Source organism: Cotesia glomerata, linkage group LG9 (genome assembly GCF_020080835.1).
Source record: "Cotesia glomerata isolate CgM1 linkage group LG9, MPM_Cglom_v2.3, whole genome shotgun sequence".
Taxonomy (NCBI): Eukaryota; Metazoa; Arthropoda; class Insecta; order Hymenoptera; family Braconidae; genus Cotesia; species Cotesia glomerata.
In genome coordinates this window covers 11,115,807-11,140,356 of record NC_058166.1, presented here as the reverse complement: position 1 = coordinate 11,140,356, position 24,550 = coordinate 11,115,807, and the positions used below count along the sequence as shown (strand labels likewise).

At 30.8% G+C, this 24,550-nt stretch overlaps 1 protein-coding gene across 1 annotated transcript; it reads right to left on the bottom strand.

Moving 5' to 3' along the window:
• Positions 1-21,153: 21,153 nt before the first annotated feature.
• LOC123271893 lies at positions 21,154-23,392 on the bottom strand. The gene is made up of 3 exons (XM_044738436.1): positions 22,923-23,392; positions 22,704-22,806; positions 21,154-22,216 (listed from the first exon to the last, which is right to left on the bottom strand). The coding sequence occupies exons 1-3, from the start codon at positions 23,250-23,252 to the stop codon at positions 21,876-21,878; spliced, it is 774 nt and encodes a 257-aa protein (XP_044594371.1). The 5' UTR covers positions 23,253-23,392; the 3' UTR covers positions 21,154-21,875.
• Between the last annotated feature and the right edge of the window lie 1,158 nt (positions 23,393-24,550).

The window sequence follows — 24,550 nt, the reverse complement described above, 5'->3', positions numbered from 1 at the left end:
TGAAAATCATGTATCTGCTACAGGAATGTATCATGTGGCAGCCCCAATTTTTTTTTTCCGTGTAGGATTTTAACCTATAGATTGTGGGAACCATTCCTATAATAGTATAGGAATAATTCCTATAATAGTATAGGAATGATTCCTATAGCATTGTGGGAACAATTCCCATAATATTATAGAAATAGTTTTCATAATTTTCTTTCCGTGTACAGTGTAAATCACACTCCATTTCTGCATTGAAGCTACATCTTCAATTATCTGTAAGTAAAACGAGTATAACAATATATCTGTTTATTGCAACGAATTTCACTCTTTTCATTTTAATTTCTCCAAAACGAGGCGTTCACGAGTGCCTATAATTAACTTAACCCACCCATCTTTTCTTCATACTTATCCGAGACCCGCTATTGCCACGTGGGTCATTTATCGGATTCCTTGTCAGTACACAGAAAAAAAAATGTTCTTGAATCAAGTATTTAATTTGAAGAACTTAATATTCTTGATTTGAGTAGAAAAATTCTTGATTTAAAGAAATTCTTCTTGATTTAAGGAAATTTTATTTAGTTCAAAAATTTTTCGTCTTGATTCAAGACAATTACCCTCTTCAAAATTATATTCTTGGTTCAAGAATTTTTCTCTTAAATCGTAAATTTTTTTTTTCAGTGTACAAACCGCTCGGTACGAGGCAAGGTAAGTCAATTAATTAAATTCAAATTATCGTCAATTAAATAAATTCAAATTAACCCGAGTCAAAAAATTTAGTCTGTTTTATGATTAATAAAAATTTTTAATATTTTTCATTCAATTTAGTATTATTATGTGCATCTATTTTATATAAGAATTTAATCTGTTTTTGCCCGTACTATTTCCAATTCAGACCAATTTCAGATCATTTTTAATGTTATATAGTACATTTCTCACCTAGGGCAGGAAAATAAGAAATGTCCTAGATCACATGTAATCTGGGGCTTTCTTATTTCCTGCCCGTGGTGAGAATACTATTATCCTCCTCGACGGAGGCGGAAAGCGGCATTTTCGTTTAGCGCCGCGGGAGGAAAATTTACGCTTTCCGCCCGGAAGGGAGGAAATAAAATTGTTTTCTATTGTTTCAAGACCAAAATGAGACTTTTTTTGTCACAGTCATTTAACTGGTTTTGATCGCATCAAGGTCAAAAACAGACCAAAACGTTGCATAATTTTTAGTCGGTTTTTGATCGCCTGTAGATCAAAAACAGACCTGTTACGAATTAGATAGTAATAATAATAATAAAAATAATAATAATATATTTATTTATTATTATTTTATTCATGTCCTCAAAGATTCTCTACAGGGCACAGCTTTTCATTCTCTGAAATTGAAATAGTGACTATTCACTATTTCGTAGTGCAATGTATACCAAGCGGTATTCTTCACACTACCAAATAGTGAATATCGCTCATTAAATGATGCGTGAAAGTATAAAATTTAACATTAATCTTGTCATCTTGTCAACATTTTAATCTTGTCGATGTATTCACATTGTGTTTAATAACGATAATTAGAAAACTCTAGATTTAGATCCATAATCAAACGATGAGAACTATTTTATATACGTATGTTAATACAAATTTATTAGTTATCACTGCAACTAATATTCGCAGTTACAAAACTTTTATAATCCATGAAATGTTAAGCTATGACAAATAAATATGACAGATGTTAGGTTATAATCGACGTTCAGTTCATAAAACAAGAGAGCGCATGAATATATTATAAATTCATTTATTTTTTTAAATAAATGCGACTTATAATTTTTAATGAGATATTTTTGAGTCCAAAAAATTATAAGTCACTATCTTAGTCGACTTTTGGCCTTCGAACATTTAGAGTGAAAATTGTAGATCAAAAACAGTATAAGATTTCATATTGAATTTGAAAACAATACATAAAGTCCATCTACAAATTAACTAGACTAAGAACCGATCAAACTTTTAAAACTTTTTAGTCTCATTAGATTAGAAACAGCATAAAATATTCATAGCTGCTCAATTATTTTACTAAAAAGTTATTTAGACTTAAAACAGATCAAAAATAATTTGAATAGTAGATCAAATATAGATGAAAATGTTTTTAAAAGTTCAAATACAGATCAATAAGTTCAAATGCAGATCATTTAGCTTAAAATCAGTTTAAATTTTTCGACCCGGGAAGTGCGCGATCAATAGTCTTGAAATTTCATAGCTTAAAAAATTAAAATCTACACGTCCGATCATAAGTAGCCTTACGCGATAAAAGAATTAAATTTATTGATTTAAATTAAATACAATAAACGTCACGATCCCTCGTTCGTGACACCAGAAATGCTCGTATTGCTCTTATTTTTTATATCATCAAAAATAATTTTTAAATAGGGGAGCCTGGGTCACGACGGCCCCCTTAAGCTGATTTTTTCTTTTTGTGGCTTTTAACCATCAAATTTATTTATTTTCCATCTATTTCGAACGAATCAGTCGAAATTTCGCAAAAAATCAAAAAAAAAAAATTTTTTTTTTCTGGGGCACGACGGCCCCCTACCCAAAAAAACATATGAAAAAATTTTTTTTTTACTAAAGCTATTACCATCAAAATCTAGAGATTCTCCTCCCAGAAAACGGCGTTGAGGGAAAACCACGATTCTTACGAGTCTTGAGTATCACCGAGAACTCACAGAAAAAAAAAAATCAACATGAAGTAAAAAAAAAAGACTTTGAATAAACAAAAAAAAAAAAAAAATAATAAAATTTGAAAAAAAAAAAAACATTTAAAATATAAAAATGATGATTGCCATTGTCTTTATTGCTATGGACTTTCCTCAGAGTCCTCAGAGTCATGGATTCAATGTAAAAATTGTAATAAATGGTCTTATGATTTTTGCGCAGGTATTGGCGAAGATTATTCTGATGAATATGTCTGTGTCATCATTACGAATAATCGTATATTCATTAAAATATCTCGATGTGATTTCCTAATCATCGAACATTTATATTTCATGCTTTATTCCAAGTTTAATTTTTGTTAATGTCTTAAAAAATTATTATAAATTTCATTTTTAAGCTGTTAATTACTTTTAAATAGATAATAGTTAAAAATATAATTAATTTCTTTTATTGCACTCAGAGGTTTTGAACCCACGTACAAGAAAAAATATAGATGTTATTTACACGGAAAATAATGTGCAGTATCATTTACTACAAGATTGCAGTAAATGTTTCTGTAGTTACAAATATCATATAAGTGATAACAGTTACTAAATATGCGTCAAATTTTACTAAGTCAATAAGCTGAATTTACTCCAATCTTGCGGTAAATTCTACTGCACACTGCAATAACAAATACTCTACGTGGGAGTTGAAAGTACTACAGAAGGAACCGTTCCCGCTATTTCGCCAATATAGGGTTAGTCTCTTGTTAGTATACTCGTTTATTATAGCATCTCATAAATAATCATCTGTAAATAAAATACTAAACGTCACACTGATAGAAGGATTTGTTTATAGTTAAAAATATTTGTTAATATTTAACAAATCATTTATTAGAGACCACTTTTTAGACTTTAACAAATATTTATTAGTATTTAAAAAGATTTATTAATATTTAATAAATTAATATCAGATTTATTAAATACAAACAAATTATTTTAAATACTAAGAAATATTTGTTTAATACTAAAAACTGGTCTCTAATAAATGATTTCTTAATTATTAACAAATATTTTTTAATACAAATAAATCCTTCTATTTTTATAAAAATAAAAAATTAAAAAAAAAAATACAGACATTTTTTTTAAATTCATACTTTTTTAAAACCTAAATATATTTAGGGTAATTATGCACAAGTAGGGTCCACCCTATTTTTGGCCATATCTAGGTGAAGCATTAACATTATTTAATTTTTTTTTATTCTGTTTGTTTTTACGACGTATATATGATAAAAAATGTCGTGAGAGAAAAAAATAAAGATTTCGACAGCTTTTTTGCCATCAAAAGTTGGAAAAAAAATTGGCTCTCATTTTTTTGGATAAAGTTTCTATTTCATCTTTTTTGATGTTTTTAATATATTTTTTTTTTTTTTTTTGAAAAATACCTAAAAAAACGAACAATTAAAAAAAAATGATCAATTTGATCAAAAAAAAAAAATATTATGGCCCAGCATGGATGAACCCCACTTGTAAATAATTACCATATTTATTATATATAAATAACTCAGTAAGTAATTTTTAATTATAAACTATAAAAATTTTAGATTATATACCGTTTATTTTTATGCAATTGGTTAACCGCATATTAAGTAAATTGAACTACAATTGGAGTTACAAATACCGCATGCTGTAGCATATCTTACTTTTTACTACAGTTAACGCTTAACTACAATATTGGAGTAAATCTACCCACAGTTTGGAGTTGTCTCAGGTCATACTACAGCCTGCGGTAAATGGAACTACTGTTGTTGTTGCCACTACCACAATTTATTTTCCGTGTAGCAATAAATTGGTTACATTAGTTTACATTGATTGAAATCACAGGTTGAGTTTTCAGGTTGAGCTTTTAAAATACGTAATATCTTGAACCAGACCTTATTTTTATATTTTTGTCAAGTCAAAATTAGAAATATGAATTGCGTAAAATAAGACATCCTTGGAGGAATTCAAATAAAATTTTGAGATTAGGTTTCTGTCTGGTGCAGATAATACCGTGATCAATAATTCATCATATAATGATTACTGTTTTAATTTTAAAAAACTGTGTTTTCAATTTTTTATAAGCTATATAATTCAACTTTTCATTAAATTTTTCAGTTTAATTAAATTCATTCTGATTCATTGACCTGAAAAGGCTTAAAATAATGAATACTTTAAATTTGTCATTTTTTTTCGAGTGATCCATTGTGCCTCACGTATCACATATTGGCCCAAAATATCATAAAAACATTACAGAGGTCGTAACTTGAGGAAAATTAAAAAAAAAATTTTTCCCTAATTTTTGAGGGGGGCCGTCGTGCCCCAGGGGGGCCTTCGTGCCCCAGGTTCCCCTAAATTTAAAAATGAGTTAAATGAAAATTTTTTGAAGTTATACTTCCTTTGACGCGTTAGGCAAAAATGATGAGGGTAAATTTTGACGATGCGCGCGCACACCGTCACGAAAAACCGACACTCTGAAGTTAGCTACTCAACATTTTAGTTTTTTAAAAAAAGTTACCAACAAAATGGCAACTGTATTCACGATATTTCATACAAATATATATTTTTAACTTCCCGCTAAGAAAATTGAAAACTTTTAATAATGGGAAATTATTGATTTCGGTCCGATTTTAAAAAGTCGAGTTTTCATTAGATGTCCACGTTTTAAGGTTCCAGGAAGCCATTCTGATTATTCCCGTCGAGGTGTCCGGCTGTGTGTGTGTGTCAATAAATTTTTGTCGTACGGTTTCTCAAAAACGAATCAACCGATTGAGTTCTACGATACATCATTCAAAAGGGTCTATCAAAACGTAGATCTGATTAGAATTAAGAGTTAATTCATCTAGCCATTCCGAAGAAATTTGAAAAAAATTTTAATTTTTTTGTTTTTTAAAAATAACTCCAAAGCGTGCGAAAAAATCATAAAAAAACTATGTATTCATTTTTTGTTCTTAAAAAACTACGTCGAATGCTTTTTTGAAAATAAAAATCGAACGACGCATTCAAAAGTTATAGTTCTTTAAAAATTCGTAAAATTTTGTATTTTGGTATTTTTTTATGATATCTTCGAGATCTCTCAACCAATCAATATAAATCTGTAAATTTTCTTATTGTGCTTTAAAAACTGCGTCGAATGCTTTTTTAAAAAGGAAATCTACAACACATTCAAAAGTTATCGTTGATTAATAAATACATTTTGAGCTCTTCGAGCTCAAAGTGTGAAAAACTGTGCTTTGAGCTTGAAAAGCTCAAATATTAATCAAAAAACACATTTTTAAGGTGCTTGAAATGCAAGCTTAGCAGGAAGTTCTAGGGTTGGCCTACACGGTCAACCGATTTCCAGATTTCTTTAATTATGTAGAAATAATTTTTTTATGATATTTAAATAAACTTTATTTAACTAGATAATGCGTTATAATAAAACTTTCAATGTATTAAATACTTTTTTTTCTATTATGTGTCGTTTTTTTTACAAACGTAGGATAACGCGATAGATAAAATATTTAGAAAGATTTTTATCTTGTTACACCAAAGAAGTATAACTTCTAATGTGCGTACATAAGTACACACACACACTTTTTTTTTTCTATTATTCTGAATGGAAAAATATATTCTCAATCAAAAAACTTAAACTTTTTAAAAGATAAAAAAATTATTGTTAGTTTGGAAAAATAATGTTTTTCAATGTTGAATTTGATTTTAACTTACAAAGATAACATTCTGCAGAATTTCCTATCGCTAAAAAAAAATCAATTTGAAGATAAACAATTTTCTCTCTTTAAAATAATTTTTTTCTTGGATCAAGAAGATTTCTATTAAATCAGAAAAATTTATTTTTTACTGTGGAGTATTAAATTCAATCAGTTACTTTTTAAGCTCGATAAAAATTCAATTCTAACATTTTAATAAAACAATTAGTGTTATGATTAATTAAGTGTTACAAATGAAAATAAAGTGTTAGTTAAAAATAAAGAAAAGACAAGAAGTATCGAGGAACGCATCAGAGTATTTACCACAAATAAAACGAAAGTCTTTGCTTTTGCTTTCAATCTAACTAGACAGTTTGTATCTCTTTTCAGCCAGTGAAGCAGTAGCCTTTTACCCTCTCCAATTTCTCCTTTTATTTTTATTATCTTCTATTATGCCACTGCTCATTATCCAGCGCAGCGGTTTGCAAATCTCCATCGTAGCAAAGATGCGGTCTGATCACAATCTACAGATCTTGAACTTGTTATCTTTATCTGAATCTGAAATTTGTGGTCAATCATATTTATATATATATATATATATATATATATATATATATATATATATATAGTGCGCGTCATTGATTCATACCGGTTAAAAATTTTATGGTAAAACAGAAAAATCAAAATTTTGACATCTGTAAATAAATAAATCAATAAAAGGAAAATCTTTATAAGTATCAATTTAAACAAAATTGAAAAAATAATTTTATAAAAAATAATATGGCCTGATATGAAAATTGGCCATATCAGGCCTGATCAAGCCTTATCAATTTGATATGTCTATATCAGACTTGATATAGCTTGATATGCTCATACAGTGCGCGTCATTGATTCATACCGGTTAAAAATTTTATGGTAAAATAGAAAAATCAAAATTTCGACATCTGTAAATAAAGAAATCAATAAAAGGAAAATCTTTATAAGCATCAATTTAAACAAAATTGAAAAAATAATGCACTGAAAATAAATAACTCAAAATATCAATCACGATTAAAATAGAAATTAAAAAAATCAGTAATTAAAATAATTACACTTTACAAAATAAATAATAGTAAATTTATAATATTAAAAAAAAAAGACAACAATATAATTGGATAATTTTAAAATTTATCAAATATAAATATAGACATTGAATAAAATAAAATGAACTAAATTCAGACAAGTCAGTAAAAAGACATTTGAATATTTATATTTATAAAAATATTGACAGTTATTAACATGCGAACTCTTAAACAATAGACATCTATAAATATAAACTAGCAAATTTAGAAACCCGTAATTTTAGACATCTGTAAATTTTGATTTCTATAAATTCATAAATTAAAATAAAAATACAATTAAATATATAATTGCTTGCAATTTATGAGGTCATAAAAAATTAAAACAAAACATCTATAATGCTCGAGAGCCCTCGACTACAACCCTTGGATGCTTACGGAGTCGGTTCTCCAGAAGGATGCGGATCAGGCAGCGGCGAAATTCTCCGCGCTCCAAAAAATAACCTAGACAATTCTTAAATAACGAGTGTCGTGTTTATCAGAGTTATCTACTCATAATGGTTTACGGAGTCGGTTCTCCAGGAGGTCGCAGATCAGGCAGCGGCGAGATTCCCCACGCTCCAAAAAATAACCTAGACAATTTTTAAAAAGCGAGTGTCGAGCTTATCAGAGTTAGCTACTCATGGAGGTTGACGGAGTCGGTTCTTCAGGAGGTCTCGGATTAGACAACGGCGAGATTCCCTGCGCTCCAAAAAATAACCTACCCATACAGGAAGCCCCAGAGTTGAACGACGGGGCCATGCCTGGGACATTATTGGGAAGCCCATCTTGGCAAACCTATATTGTCCCATGTCCGGGCCATAACTGAGCAATCAGCCGTGGCCATTCCAATGATTACCTAGGTTTGGACCAAGACTGAATAACCTAGCCTTGGCCAAGCCTACAGTCACCCTAACTTGGGCCAAGTTTGTGTAACCTAACCTCGGCTGTTAGATGGTAACCCTAACATGGGCCAAGACTGGATAACCTAGCCTTGGCCAAGCCCAGAGTCACCCTAACTCGGGCCAAGTTTGTGTAATCTAACCTCGGCCGTTGGATGGTAGCCCTAACATGGGCCAAGACTGAGTGACCTAGCCTTGGCCAATGAATGGTAACCCTAACTTGGGCCAAGATCGTGTAACCTAACCTCGGCCGTTGGATGGTAAGCCTAACATGGGCCAGGACTGGGCAATCTAGCCTTGGTCAACCCAATGATTACCCGAGCTTGGACTAGAACTGGGTCCCCCAGCCATGGCCATTCAATGGCGATCCAGACTTGGGCCAGGACTGAGCAACCTAGCTTTGGCTGACTGAATGATTACCCGAGCGTTAGCCAAGACTGGGATGCCTAGCCTTGGCCGTTGAATGGCAACCCAGACTTGAGCCAGAATTGGGCAACCTAACTTTGGCCATTCAATGGGAAATCCAAATTTAATTAATCATTAAGTAATAGAATTTGGAACAGTATATATTTATTACTTAACAAATATTTGATAGCAAATGCTAAAATTGAAAATTTATTATTTCAACAAAACAATTGTATATCGTCAAAATTGATATGGTCTTAAAAAAAAAAATTAAAATATTATAATATGATATTAAAAATATACAGAACGATTTAAAAAATCTAAAGTTAATGTAAGAACTTGACTTTTGATTTTTGTTTTAAATTAATAAACATTTGTAAAAAATAGATAATTTTCATCAAAACACAATTTTAAATAACATAAATTATATAAATAATAAACCGTCACACTCTGTCACCATATAGATTTAGCTTATATGAATGGTGAGATGTGCGTTAACTTATCGGTCGTACGGCGTAGGGGTTAGTGGTCGGTCTGGCAAGCGCGTGGCTCGGGTTCGAATCTCGGTTAGGGTAAATGCGATTTTCACTTTATTTCTATAATTAGCGAAAGTTAGGTCTAAATTAAGAATTAAGCCGTCTAAACTTGCATTAGCTCTACATCAAAATTGAAATAAATTATTGACAATTAAAAAATTCCTTTTTTATAATTTCAACTAACAACTACTCATTTTATACAAAATAATTTAACCGTTTCGTAGAATTTTACTATTTTATTTCAGAGAATTCAATTTATTCGAAACTGCGTTCTTAATACTAATTTGGTTTCACATTAAACAATTAAATTCTAAATATATTTTGTAATCTACTTCTTTTAGTAAATTCTATAGTGGTGAATAAGCCTGGGCTTGCTTTGGCTTAAAAACTTGGGCCAGTCTTGGTTAACATACTTGGGTCAGTCTTGGTTAACAATCTTGGGCCAGTCTTGGTTATCATGCTTGGGCCAGTCTAGGCAACCAAGCTTGCCACCCTGTTATCACTCCAGACTTCTACCAAGGCTGGGCCAAAGCGGGTTTACAAGCATGGGCTAGAGATAGACAGCATTGCGCCAAGCATGGCCCATATCTGGCCCCGTCGTATTTTTCTGTATGGGCTGTATTCACTATCAATTTGTATGATAATGTAAACTTGTCCGCCATGTGCCGATAAAGATGTGTGTTTGAGGAAAAGTGCATTTTGCAGTTCTATGCCGGATATATCATACCTTGTGTCTTAGAGATCCAGGTCGAACATTCAAAGTAGTTAATTTTATTTTTTATTCTAAAGACTTCCGATTGCATATCATCAATTTATCTGGTGATATACGACCCAATTTTTGAATATAATTGTCATTAGAAATTAACTTTCACAGTTTGAGAGCTTGTTGATATATTTATTAGCAATTGATGATCAGGTTTGACATTGGCGATAAATAAAAAAATATGTTGTTGACTAATAAAGTATAAAAAAAAATTATTCTTGATGACTGATGAGGATAAGAATATAAAATGTGCCGGTTAAAGCAATCTTGTTCGAAATATCGAGATAATATTTCAGAAAAAATAATTTTGATAGAATGAAAAATATACTATTTAATTAATAAATTTCCATATTAATACTTATCCAAGTATATTTTGCACGCCTCATAAGCGAAGCGTTGAGGTTGTGCTCTACTCTCGACATTTCAAAAAAAGCAGTTTTCTCGAAACTGAAATTGATTTTTATTATTTATATCGCACTTACAGGTTAATATAAGTAAACTTATATTAAGTCAAATAATTTGTCAGGCACATAAAATATATTTCAATAACAGTTTTTTTATTTAACATAGTTAATAATAACATTAAACATAATCTTTTCTGGACGTCCGTGTATGGATGGGTGTATGTGGCAGGGAAATTGGTCGAAAAAATGAGTATTCCAGAATAATTTTTTTTTTATTATCTAAAGTAACACACGACGGATTTTCTTAATTAAGATGAGCTTTCAATTCACTGTCGTTAAATTATTATTTATAAAAAACTAATATATTACTGTGGATTTTTTTGTATATCTATCTATACATTTTATTATAGTATTATTTTTCCTCACCTTAGAGGGTTTTTTTATTATTTTGCTTTTTATATTTTATTTTAATCAATTTTATTGTGAAAAATGAGATTATGAGGCGTGCACTTTTGGATTTTCCAAACGTTTTTTAAATAGGGGAAGGGGGGGGCAAAATGGGCCCCTAGGGGCAAAATGGGCCTTCTAAAATTTTCAATATCCAAAAATATTTGGGGGCAAAATGGGCCCCCCAACACTTTCAACTCTCGAAGTGTTTGGGAGGTATAATGGGCTAATTAGACTTTAAAAACCAAAGAATATTTTTCAGTTAAACGTGTTCTAGAATTTTTGAATGATTGTGTATGAAGTGTGTGTGTATGAACGTAAACCTCTCATAACTATTAAACGGCTCGACCGAAAGAGCAATCGAAAGAGTTTCTTTGCCCTTAAATATTTTATAATGTTTAAGGTAATTTGGGCCAATAGATTTTGAGTAATCTCGAAAATAAAATTTTCAGAAAATGTTTTTTTTTTAATAAATTTTAATCTGCTGAATCAATCGTTTTCAAAAACTAATCAGCTCTTAGGCCTAAAAAACTGCGTCGATTGCCGTCAACGCGATCAAAATCGATCGATTCGTTTGTGAAGTATCGTGAACAAAATATCAGGGAAAAAGTGTTTTTTTTTTCTTACATAACTCCGACACTTATTTCTGGATGGTTTTTGACAACGAGATGATTTTTAGAACTTAAAAAATCACTTCAATCGCCGCTAATAACGTCAAAATCGGTTGAATAGTTCGAGAGATATTTATTTTTAAAAAATTAAAAAAAGTATTTTTTTAACATATCTTTGAAATTTCACGTCCGATTGTTTGGTTAGTGATAAATAATCTTTTTGTTCTAGAAAGACTGCATAGAATACCTTTTATTTTTTTTTAAATCGGTTAATTCATTTGTGAGATATCGTCAAAAAAATTCTAAAAAAATATTTTTTTTTTGTGATACATTTTTATTGGCTTCACCAATCGATTCGAAAAACTGATCGGTTTTTAAGCTTAGAAACCCGCGTTGATCGTCGTTAACGCGACTGAAATTGGTTGATTAGTTTGAGAGATACCGTTGTCGAAATAATTCAAAAAACGCGTTTTTTTTAAAATTACTCCGACATTTTTTACCTGATTTATTATTGGTTTTGGCGTGAAATGTGGAGCGCTTAGGTATGAAGAGCGGGAAGTTGCAGGGATGGCTTTTAGGGTCTATTGTTATCCTAATTTTTTATACTGAATACATAATAAAAAAATTCCAAATATAAAACAAGTAAGAAACATATTGAGTTTTTTTGGGGGCCCATTTTACCCCACTTTTCTCAATTTTTTAATTTCGATACACACAAAAAAATTAATACTATAAACTCAGTAAAAGGCCAAAAAAAGTAAAACGAGCTGAAAAACTCATATTATAAAAATTTTCTGAAGGTGGTCCATTTTGCCCCACATTTTCAATTTTTAATTTTTAATGAACAGAGCAAATTGAGGTCAAATACTTGGCAAGGGACTAAAAAACAGTAAAATCAGAGAAAAACACTAAGGATATCAACATTTTTTTATTAAGGGGCCCATTTCGCCCCCCCCCCCTTCCCCTACATGAAAAAAATTGGTAACTTTCATTATAAAAAAAATGTAATAATTTTAAAAAATTGTAGCAACTAATCTTTATCATCGGATTTCGATTTTCTTTAATATAGTTAAATTAAGTAATTTTGCTAGAAAAAATGTTAGGATTTGGCTTGATATGCGGATATATAACTTTTGATCAGATAATATATCTCTTGATCTGCAAATTGACCATATCAGGACATGTCAGGACATAGTCAAGACCCAGAAAGCTTGATACATCCCGATATGAACTGATATGCCTGGATCTAAATAATTTTTATGTCAGGTCATATGAAAACATATCAGAATATATTTGAGGGGAGAAATTCTTTGAGAAATCAAAGAAATTTCCAACTTTTCTTATATTTTGAAAATGTAATATACAGAGAACATTTTATCAAGAAAAAAATACAAATTATTAAATGCTTAAGTTATCGTACGAATTTAAGGGTTGTGGAGCTCTAATTGTTTATCATTATGAAACTATAAAGGGAATTTTCTCGAAACTGTATCCAAAAAAACTATTCATGCAGTGACTTAAAAAGTTATTGGTCAATTTGGTTAAAATATTGAAAGGCTTTTTTCTGTATAATTTTTAGAAAGATTTACTTAAAGTTTTAAAAATTCCATAGAAGTAAAGTATATCATTATAAGAAGAAATAACGAAAAAAAAACAGTCTAAAATTTTAATTTTTTTAACTTCCCGCTAAGAAAATCGAAGATTTTCAAAAATCGGAAAGTTATTGTTTTCACCCCATTTTGCAAAAATCGAGTTTTCATCAGATCTCGACGTTTTAAGGTCATAGGAAGCTTCCCTGACTACTCCCGCGATGTTGTCACGATGTCTGTATGTATGTATGTGTGTGTGTGTGTGTGTGTGTGTTTTTTGTTTTTTAAGGGGGGGGGAATCCTTTTTACGGATTCTAGGCATAGCTGTTTGGCCTGGATATGTGGCGACTCGACGCAGTGTCATTCTACACTGATAGAAGGATTTGTTTAGGAGTAATAAATTGATTTATTAAATTTTTCTCAATTGACTTTTCTGGATTTAACAAATATTTAGTAATTATTAACAATATTTATTATAATGAAATAAGTAACTTCTTTATTATTAAGAAATATTTTTTATGCTAACAAAGCCTTATTAACATAAAAGAAATATTTGTTAGCACCAAACAAGATTTGTTAATATTTAATAAATATTTATTAGGAGAATTTGTCGGTAGAGGGCTACACACGAGCCTGTAGTGGTGTACACGTATTAAAAGAGCTATATGTGTGTGTGGTTGCGACGCCATATCGTTTACTCCGTTCTAGCTTGCATCGTTGGTTAAGCGTTACCTACAACTGAAGCTCTCGTGTACTTAAATAATATTTATATCAAAAATGTTTTGTAAATTATCATTCATATTATAAATATGAAAATATGGAAGCCTTGTTAAAATTGTGGGACTTAAGCGAGTTATATCCAACTTTTTGTGGTAAGTTTTTGGTTTGATTAAATCATACACTCGGCATAACAATCTATAACCTATCCATTGTGTTTACATTTTACTCAATCATTTGTATTCAGTTTTCAATTTCAACTCCAATTTAACCAAATTATTTTTCCCTTCTCCCTTCAGTAAATCATATCACTGACCTCGATATTCTGGGAGAGTTTCTTACAAAAGCTACGGAAGATGTCCGAAAAGAAATTATTCCTAGTGTTGGTTTACGCCTTCTATTAAATAAAAAATACCATGAACATGTACGTTTCATTATTATTTTTCAGTTGAAAAATTTTTTTTATTACTGTAAAAAAATTTTGGAGTAAAAATGAGATTCGAGAAATTTTTTCTAATTTTTATTGGTTTATTCAATTCTCAATTTTTTGTTATTTTTTTTGTAACTTTAATGACAAAATTTTTTATACCAAATCATTCACACTGTAGAACCCAAAAATTTTTTACAGTGTATAAAAATAATCATATCTTTTAAAGTTTATTTTAGTTTTCAAAATAGTTATTTTATTGTTGTTATTAATATTACACACAACACAAAATTTTTATTGATAATTATTAATTTTTTTACTTCATTTAGAAGTTGCTACCTATAAGGATTATTAATTCATTCCAGTGATTGATGGATCGCAAAATAATGTTGTAATTGAAGATATACCCGTGGAATTTATTGGTTCTAACGACACCGTTGGAACTACTAGTACTGAAAGTGATTCTTCTTTGAGTAGAAAAAAAAAAAAAGAGTCTAAATTTTGTCATTTTGATTTGAGAAAGGTGTTGAATGACCACCCTGTTGGCAAGGAACTGCTGTTGATCGCCAAGAAGGAAGACATCTCCTTGGAAGCTTTATGGATATCTCATCTCTGTGAAATTATAGTCATTTACTGCTTACAAAAAAACTTAACTCTTATTAACGAAGATTTTGAAGAATTAGTCGAGAAAATAGTTAATTTGTTTCCAGCAGAGTGTATTCAAACTTTTTACGTACCTCCGGTAAAAAAAAAGAATTCTTTACGCCAAGTTAGTCAGATTTCTAAAGGGAAATTGGTAGATAAATACCGAAATATTTTGACAACCATTAGAAGTTTACGAAAAGTCGCCGATGTTTCCAATGACTGTATGGAATTAGATGAAAATCAGGACAACAACAGTCAAGATCCTGCGCTGGAGAGTAAGAAATGGTTAAAACATCATCGCGATGAAGTTCAGGTGATACTTCATTGGAAATCGTCTTATCAGTTACGAAGAACTGAAGTTTTATCCAACAAATATTCAAGTGCGACTGATATTCTGAATGATTGGCCTATTTTAAAGGAGTCTGTATGCGCTGAATTGATAAATACAGATTTTGAGCAAACTTATACTTGTCAAGTTGAAAATTTTAATGAGTGTTGGAATAAAACTTTTTTTCAACTGAAGAAGGTTTTCTTTAATAAATTGAATTCAGAGCATCAAGAGAAATTAAATCTCTTAGAAACGGGTAATGAACAAGTTTCTTCGCTAAGCAAGAATATTATTCAACTCAAGATTTTCCTAAATATTCTAACACCCAAATTGCGAAAGAAAAATAAAAATGCTTCTACCGAAAAGCAAGTGCAAGAAGATGCTTTTAGAAGTATATGTGTGCACGTGAAAATTCCTGGAGACATAGACAACGCTTGTGCTTTGAAAGTTGCTGCAAAAGCAAAGGCGAAAACTCCAATTCAACCATATTTAATACTCGTGGGCCCGAATGCATTGGACTTGAAAAAAATTTACATTCAAGTTGATAATCATCGTTTTGAAGCTTCAACTTTTGCGGATGGATTAGACTTACTTTATAAATTTTATTTAATGTTTAAACTCGCGTATCCGATAGAAAGTCAGCATTTTTGGTACTTTATACAGTGGGGTGTTTATAAAATTAAAACTGAGTCTGATGTGCAAATACCCTCAATTTTCACTATTTTAAATAAATTAAAAACTAACTTACCGTTAAATTAATAAAAATTTTAAAAATAAAAATTCTGTGAAAATATAAATTTTATATTTACTCAATAAAATGAATAATACACAAAATATTGTTGAAAACGAAGTTTTTAAATTTGTTAACAAAATTTATAGTAATCCCGGTATTACACAAAACTTAGCCCAAGCAATCATCAAGGATTTTCAACTGTTGATGACAAAAGTATCTACAGCTACTTTAAAAAATTTAAAAGAACGCATTCCGACAGAGTACCATGAGCTGATGGAAGGATGTTTTGACTTTGACATTTTTGATAATTTTGATTCTAATTGGAGATGTATGCAGCAATTTAAAGCTTCCAGTCATTACGTTGCCCTACAACAAATAAAAAATGGCGAGATATCTGACAACAAAGTTGTGGATAACATCGTTGTTTGGACAAAAAAACCATGCTTTGGACAAATAATTCAGTTACGTGCTGTACTAAAAAAATGGTTAGAACTGCCCAACATTTTTCAAGTTGTAAAAAATTTTATTGTCGACGAATCTGCTAAATACGATGATCAAAGAGTTTATACAAGTTTGTTTCAAGGAAAAATTTGGAAAAATATTTCCAAATCTTTTTGTGAAAAGACTGTTATACCTCTTTATTTATATTATGATGATTTTGAAGTAAACAATCCTCTTTCTTCGTCAGCAGGAATTCACAAAATTGGGGGATTGTATTTTTCAATTGCTTCATTACCGCCAAAATTCGCGTCAACTGTGGACAATATTTTTTTGGCACAACTTATTTACAATTCTGACTATAAAGAATTCGGAGCTGAAAGATGTTTTACTGAAATCAAAAATGAATTGAATTACTTGGCAACAAAAGGTATAACAATTAATGTTAATGGACAAAATCACAGTATTTACTTTGTATTAATTGGAATACTTGGTGATAATTTGGCTCTAAATAGTCTTTTTGGGTATAATGAAAGTTTTATCAGTGAGTATTGCTGTCGATTTTGTCGGGCACCAAAATGTGATGCACAAAAACTAACAGTCGAAAATAAAAATCTGTTAAGAACTAAGCAAAATTACGAAGAAGATTTGCTGAATCATAGCAAAGGTGTTAAGACCAGCTGTGTTTTTAACGACATAAAATTCTTTCATAACACAAGCAATTGGACTGTTGATGTTATGCACGACTTGTATCTCGGAATCTGTCGATATGATATGGCTAAAATTATTAAACATTGTATTCGAGAAAAGTATTTTAGCCTGGAACATTTAAACAACAGATTAAAGTTTTTTAATCATTCTGAAGCTGATTGCGGTAATAAAATTTCATCAATCAGCGGAAGTCATGTTCAAAATGAACATTTAATCATTACAGCGGCAGAGATGTCTTGTCTTGTAGCATATTTTGGAATATTAATTGGGGATATGGTTCCACCAGATGATCCTGCATGGCAACTGTATAACTATTTATTTGATATTATCAGTATAGTTACAGCAACAACTATTTCAGAAGACGATATAGTTTATCTTGGTGTGTTGATAAAACTTCATCATGAACTATACTAGAAAACATTCAAAGGACATCTGACAGCTAAATTCCATAATTTAACACACTATCCAACTGTAATTAGACTTTTGGGTCCACCAAAATTTTTTTCATGTTCTCGATTTGAATCTTTTCACAAAAAATCGAAGCATCATGCCCAAGTTGTAAAGTGTCGTATCAATATATTATTAACTTTGGCCAGAAAATTACAGTTGGATTTAAGTAAAAAGTTTTTGACGAATGAAGGATTTAAAAATTTCGTAGAGTTAGGATCAGTGCTAGCATGTAATACAGTTCGTAATTTTGGGACAAATTCTAATGATTTTAAAGCTTTCGAGTCTGTAAAAATTAACAAAACTTTGTTTAAGCCATCATTTGCATTTCACTTATCAAATAACTCAGAAAATAATCCTGTTTTTGACATCATTACTGCAATTTTATCTGATACTAAAACTATTTATTTTTCTTATAAAAAATTTACAACCATTGGGCTTAATACTCATATCAAAGCATATCAATTGATAGCACCGAAAGCAAGTGATGTAGAAAATTTTACTCAGTTTAATTTTAATCAATATATAAAACCATTAAAAACACATGTACTATCAAACGGATTTTATGTTATTTCTCAGCGTAGTTTAATATAAAAAATATTAATTTGTTTATTCTAGTTATAGTGTTAATTACTATGAAATTGTATTTTGAAATTGAAAGAATAGAAAATTTTATACGATGGTTGTTTTAGTTATTTTTGTTTATAAATATAAATATTAATGAATGTGTGTAGCTGTATGCAAAAACATATATACATATATATATTCTTGAACTGTGTGATTTTATGAATTAAATTTTAATAAATAAGTTAATAGATAATTTCTTAAATATAAAAAAAAATTTGTTCAAATAATAAAAAATATATTAAATATAAAATATTCATTTATTAATCATTAAAAAGTGATTAATTAAATGTTAAAAAGTGATTTATTAAATATTAATAAATCATTTTTTAAATGGAAAGAAATCGGTTATTGAATATTAACAAATCGTTTATTAGATGCTAAGAAATATTTATTAAATACAAAAAAATGATGTTTAAGAAATGATTTGTTAAATATTAATAAATATTTCTTAAATAAGGCTTCTTTAAGAAATCATTTGTTAAATATTAACAAATCTTTTTTGATACTAAGAAATCCTTCTATCAGCGTAAAACTCGACGCTAGCGCCCCTACCCATTAAACCCTAAACCCCTTTTCCTCTTTCCCCTAATCCCTCATGGAAACCGCCGTCAGGCATTACTTCGTGAGGGGAGGATCTAGCTACTGCTCTTTCTTCTGGTGGCTAAGGTGTTATTCTTTCCTCCTTTTAATTGGCGTCATTCGCTCTTTTTCTTTCTATGGACCGCAGGGCTGAGAGGACTCCCGTGACAAACGTGTTTGTGGCGTTCCAGGCAGCCTCTGATGACAGCATTGCTTCTACTATTGTCTCTGGTTGGATTTTCCTCTTCAGGATATTCTCCAGCTCATCTCGCTGTGGATAAAAACGTGGGCACTCAAAGAAGACGTGCTCTGCATCTTCATTGACTCCTGGGCAGGACGGGCACTCTGGGGAATTATCATGCTTAAAGCGGTGGAGATACGCCCGGAAACAGCCGTGTCCTGATAACATCTACGTAAGATAATAGTTGACCTCACCGTGACTCAGGTTTAGCCAAACGTTGATCCTTGATATGAGACGATGCGTCCACCTACCCTTCACTGTGGCATCCCACTGTAGTTGCCATCGACTTATGCTCTTCTGCCGTTCTTCTGTTCTAAGCTCCTCAGCGCTTAGTGTGGTTGACTTCTTTCGTTGGTAAAGGATCCGTCTTTCCTCAGCTAAGACTCTGAGAGGCAAAGTTCTGGAAATGACACACACTGCTTCCATAGATATTGTGCGGAAGGCGCTTGCTACTCTTAAGGCACTCAGACGGACACACTGTGTGTGTGTGTGTGTGTGTGTGTGTGTGTGTGTGTGTGTCTGTATTTGTGTGTGTGTGTGTGTGTGTGTGTGTGTGTGTGTGTGTGTGTGTGTGTGTGTGACTACGCGACTTGCTTATAACTTTTGAACGACTAAACCGATCGGAATGTACTAAACGGCGTTCTAAAGAGTTCCCTCAAACTTAGATTTCCTGTGAATTTGAACCGATTCGGACCGATAGATTTTGAGAAATTTTGAAAAATCTCAAAAAAAATAAGAAAAAAATTTTTTTTGAAAGTGGTTTTTTTGGAATAACTTATATACGGCTTTATCGATCAACTTCAAAAACTAATCCGCCCTTAAGCTTGAAAAACTATGTCGATCGCCACTAAGCTGGTCGAAATCGGTTGATTCGTTCGAGAGATATCGTGAACGAAAGAAAACCGAAAAAAGTGTTTTTTCGGGATTACTCCGAAATTTTTGGTTCGATCAATTAAAACCTGGAAATAACTTATGAGGATAATAAAACTGCGTCGAATGCCGTCAACCGCGTGAAAATTGGTTGATCCATTCAAAAGTTATTGCGGTTTGAAAATTCCAAAAATAGTGTTCTATGAAACTTCTATCAGACTTACCCGACTAGAAATTGTAGTAAGGAATGCCGAAGAATTAGTGAGGGGCAAGTTTGGCTTGCCTAACTTAGGCAAGACTAATTTGCGCCTTCTTAAATCCACGTTAGGCAAAACGAAGATTGGCATGCCATTGGGATGTAATTGGCATGTAATTTGGGATATCTATGGCAAGCCGAACTTCGGTGAACTTTTGGAATGCCTGACCAGCTGGAAGTAACGATAACCAAAGATTTGCCGAAGTTTGGCTTGCCATAAATATCCCTAATTACCTTTAAGTTTGGTAAACCGAACTTTCGTAAGTCTTCGGATTTTATAATTTCCTGCAAGTTAGGTATTCCAAACATTCGCCAAACTTCGTCTTACCATAGATGGCCCCAATTACTTTTAAGTTTATTAATACTTAAACTTTTTTATATCATATTCACAATACCAATTTATTAAAAAAGAGTATACCCATAGGACTTAAACTTTTTTTTCAGTGCAGCTTTATTACCCTACGACTCATAAAATATTAAATTTTGTTTTTATTTAAAATAATTATCTCCTTAAATAATGATAAACATCAAAATCTATGAATAATAATCTTTTCATTATAAATTACAAATATCTTTTAACCAGGCCGTATTACTCGCGGGTACCTTATAGTTATTATCTGTGATAAATATTTTAAGAAATTTGAATATTCAATCCATTTATCCTATTTATCTCAGAACATTAATCACTTCCTACTCCGGTTACATGTATGACATACAATAAATAAACATCAACTGCATATGACGTATATACATATAGTTGAAGGCCAGAATCAGGTTTTCTGGACACACGCGACGTTTGTAAGTATAACGGTCACTCGATCGAAATTCTGAAAGCAATAGTATGTATCCATTTATCTCTTATATACATGTATATAATACGCCTCTATATATTCCCATAAAAATATTCCAAGAATTGCTGGAAAGTTAAAATTTTGAATACCTCTCTTACTCTTCTTAAATTTAGTTTCTGAGTTTCAGGTCAATGACTTATTAGGTTTTTATTAAAAAAATTTATTTTCTTATTTTGTTTTCAATTGTACAGTTCATTCAGAGTATTGTAATTCATAATTCACCAATAATTTATTTAAAAAATTATCCTATTATATGTTTGATTGATATTTGATTTGTACTATTCTATAAATTATACAAAAGAAATTGTGGCTAATAAATATTATTTTTTCGTGTAAATTTGTGTAATTAATTATAATTTTAATTACACAATGAAATGTTGTAGTTATTAACATGTTAACATTAACATATGAATGATGAAAGATACAATTATTTACACATGTGAAATCATATTTGATTAATAAATTAACAATAATGGCAACAGCTTACAAAAAAATGAATTATAAATATAAAAAATAAATATTTCAAACCATATTAAGTATTAATCATTGACGTTAATCACTCATTTGATCAATCAATTTTAATCATAAATGCTAGCTATTATAGTCAATTGTTGATGTTAAAATTAATTTCAATCATTATTGTTACGTATTAATGTTAATCATCAATTTTAACCATTAATGTAAGTATTAAGTATTAATTGTCAATGTTAATCATTAATATTAATTATTAATGATTCGTTAATAAAATTTTCAAAATATGGTTTTAATGATTTTAATTAATGATGATTTAATTAAATAATTTAATTTAGCGTTATTAAGTGATAATGTAGTGAGTTATTTGGCAGGCGTTGATAGCCAATGGCGGCTTAGTGGTAGCCAGAGAATGGCTGGTTGGTTCCAGCGTAGTTATTACCGTGGCTGTCATCCCACCCTCCAGAAGACCAACCATTGGTTGCTGGGGGTGCCCATGCGCCGACGTTACCTGAGTTCCACCCTGCATTGTACGCGGTGGTGTCTGCGCCCTTAGACCAGAGAGATTTGAGTCCGATGAATGCGGAGAAAGCGAGGGAGATCAATGAAGCGAAGATGGCTTTCTTGGCCAACAGGGCGATTCCGAAGTATGATAAAACAGCAAGAGCTCCCATCTTCAATTTAGCAATTGCCAGGAAAGGGAGGAGAGTTTTCAAGAACTTTTTCTTTCCACGACCTGTAATTTTTAAAAATTAATTAGATATAGTTATTAATCAAACCAGATTTCAGATAAAATTTATTAGAATTTTTGGAAATTTAGAGACGCTATATTATTAAATATTTAGTATGAATTAAAAATAAAATTTTTTTAAATATAATTAAACAGCGATTGTTAAAATACTAAAAATTTATAAGAATCAATTTCGAGAAAAAATTTTTAACAAAATTTCATACGATAAAATTCGACTTCAAAGAAAAATATCAAATGTTATAAAAAAAAAATAGTTTGTTTAAATTCTACATCAATTTTTTTTTTTTTTTTTTCAAGATTTACCAAATTTTACACTGAAATTGTATCAATTTCAAATTAAAATTTCTAGTTCAAACTTTTTATAATTTTTAAAAATTTTATTTTCATAACTCACCAAAAAGTCCAAATTTTACAAAAAAATCTAATCAATTTTTCTCGTCAAAGGAAATTCTTGTCTAATAAAAACAATTACCTTCAACAACTTCATCAACAGCTTGTCTAACTTCTTGTGGGACGGAGTCAACCATTGCACGTGCAGTCTGTCCAATTTTCTCAGCAACTGGCGCGAAGTTTATCTACAAAACATAAAAAAAAAAAAAAAAAAAAAAACCTAATTAATTAAACTCATTTTTTTAGAACAAAAAAAAACAGAAAAAAAAATTAAACTGGAAACAATGGAAAAAATAATTACCCTGAGGCTGCGTCCAGTCAAAAAGTCGCTAGCTTCATCACTGACAAAGTTCTCCAAGGCACTTTGACGTCCCTCGACATCGTTGGCAGCATCTATTTCCTGGTCGTAAATCACATCTTTAGCAGTCCTCGAGTTCCTGTCAGCAGCCTTAACCAAGCTAACACCACTGAATAATTCAATGTTGTCTTTGGTGAAGAACTCTTTAGCCTTTCTGTAGAGGCTCTTTTGCACGCAGGATATGCTGTCTTGTTCGAAGCACTGGTTAATATCCTGGCCGCTAATTAGCACAACGGCCATCGAGAAGCACACGATTTTCAAATACGCGTTCATGTTCACGTTTTTGTTTTAAATAAAAAAATAAAAACTAAACTCAAAAAAATCTAAATTTATATTAAATATAAATGACGGTACTGTCGTTAGACGGAGCTTAACACTCAATACTGTCCCTCACGTGTTTTAAATTTGGTATGGTCCATCCTTCCAGAATCTTTAGCTTATATTTGGCGTTGTCCCCTCTCCACGACACAGGGCCTAAGAAGGAGCCCAGAAATCCCCACCGGTTTGTGTCGTCGTTGTCAGCCGATTTTAAACTTCTATTATTATTATTAATATTAGTATTATGCTGGTTTGGTGGTGGGCAATGCGTATATCGTACGTCGGTTTATGTCCCGTGCTCGTAATCGTTCCTTTACCTCTACTATACTTGCACACCAATATGTTTTATTATCATTTCCCGTGTAAGACCAAAAGTATTCACCAATGAGGTGAACCACAGAAAGATGGTGGGACTGAACAAACCGATGACCCAGGCAAACGACAAATAGAAAACCGCACCTTCACAAATCTTTTTTTATTTTATTTTATTTTATTTTTATTATTCTTTCTTGTCTTTGTCATGTGTACACAATGTTAGATTTGTCTCTCTGGTGTAAGTGCTTTCAGAGTACATATACTTACAGAGACCTATTTCTAATACATGTTTTTTAGTTTCTTTTTTTTTTTTTATTAGAAAATTTTTAACTTAGAAAATAATAAGAAATTTTTATTGAAAAATTTGAAGATCAAAAAATCATGAGTTTACCAATTAATTTATTTACAAGTTGTTCTAGTTAAAAATTAATATTATTACTTAATGTAATTAGTTATACTTAAAATAAGATCAATATTATCTGGATGATGATCACACTTATGGTCATACAAGATTACAATGGCCATGTATGGTCCTATATCTGTTCATTCATGGTCATATATGATCACACGCATGATCATTAATAGGTTTAGAAGGTCAAAATGTTCATGTAAAATTATGCACATGATCATACAAAATCACATATCATCATAGATAGAATTATAAGGTCACAATGTTTATGTAACATCACACACACATGATCATATAAGGTCAAACGATCATACAATCATATGTGGTCGCATTAATCACACACGTGATCAGGTGGGGTCACATGTAGTCTTATACGGCTACACTAATCACACGCGTGATCATATGTGGTCACAGTGGTCATGCATAGACACAAATGATCACAGGATTGGTCATAAATGGTTCTATTCGATCACAATTATTTTATATGATCACACACTTAATCAAACATGGTCATATATGACCACAAGTA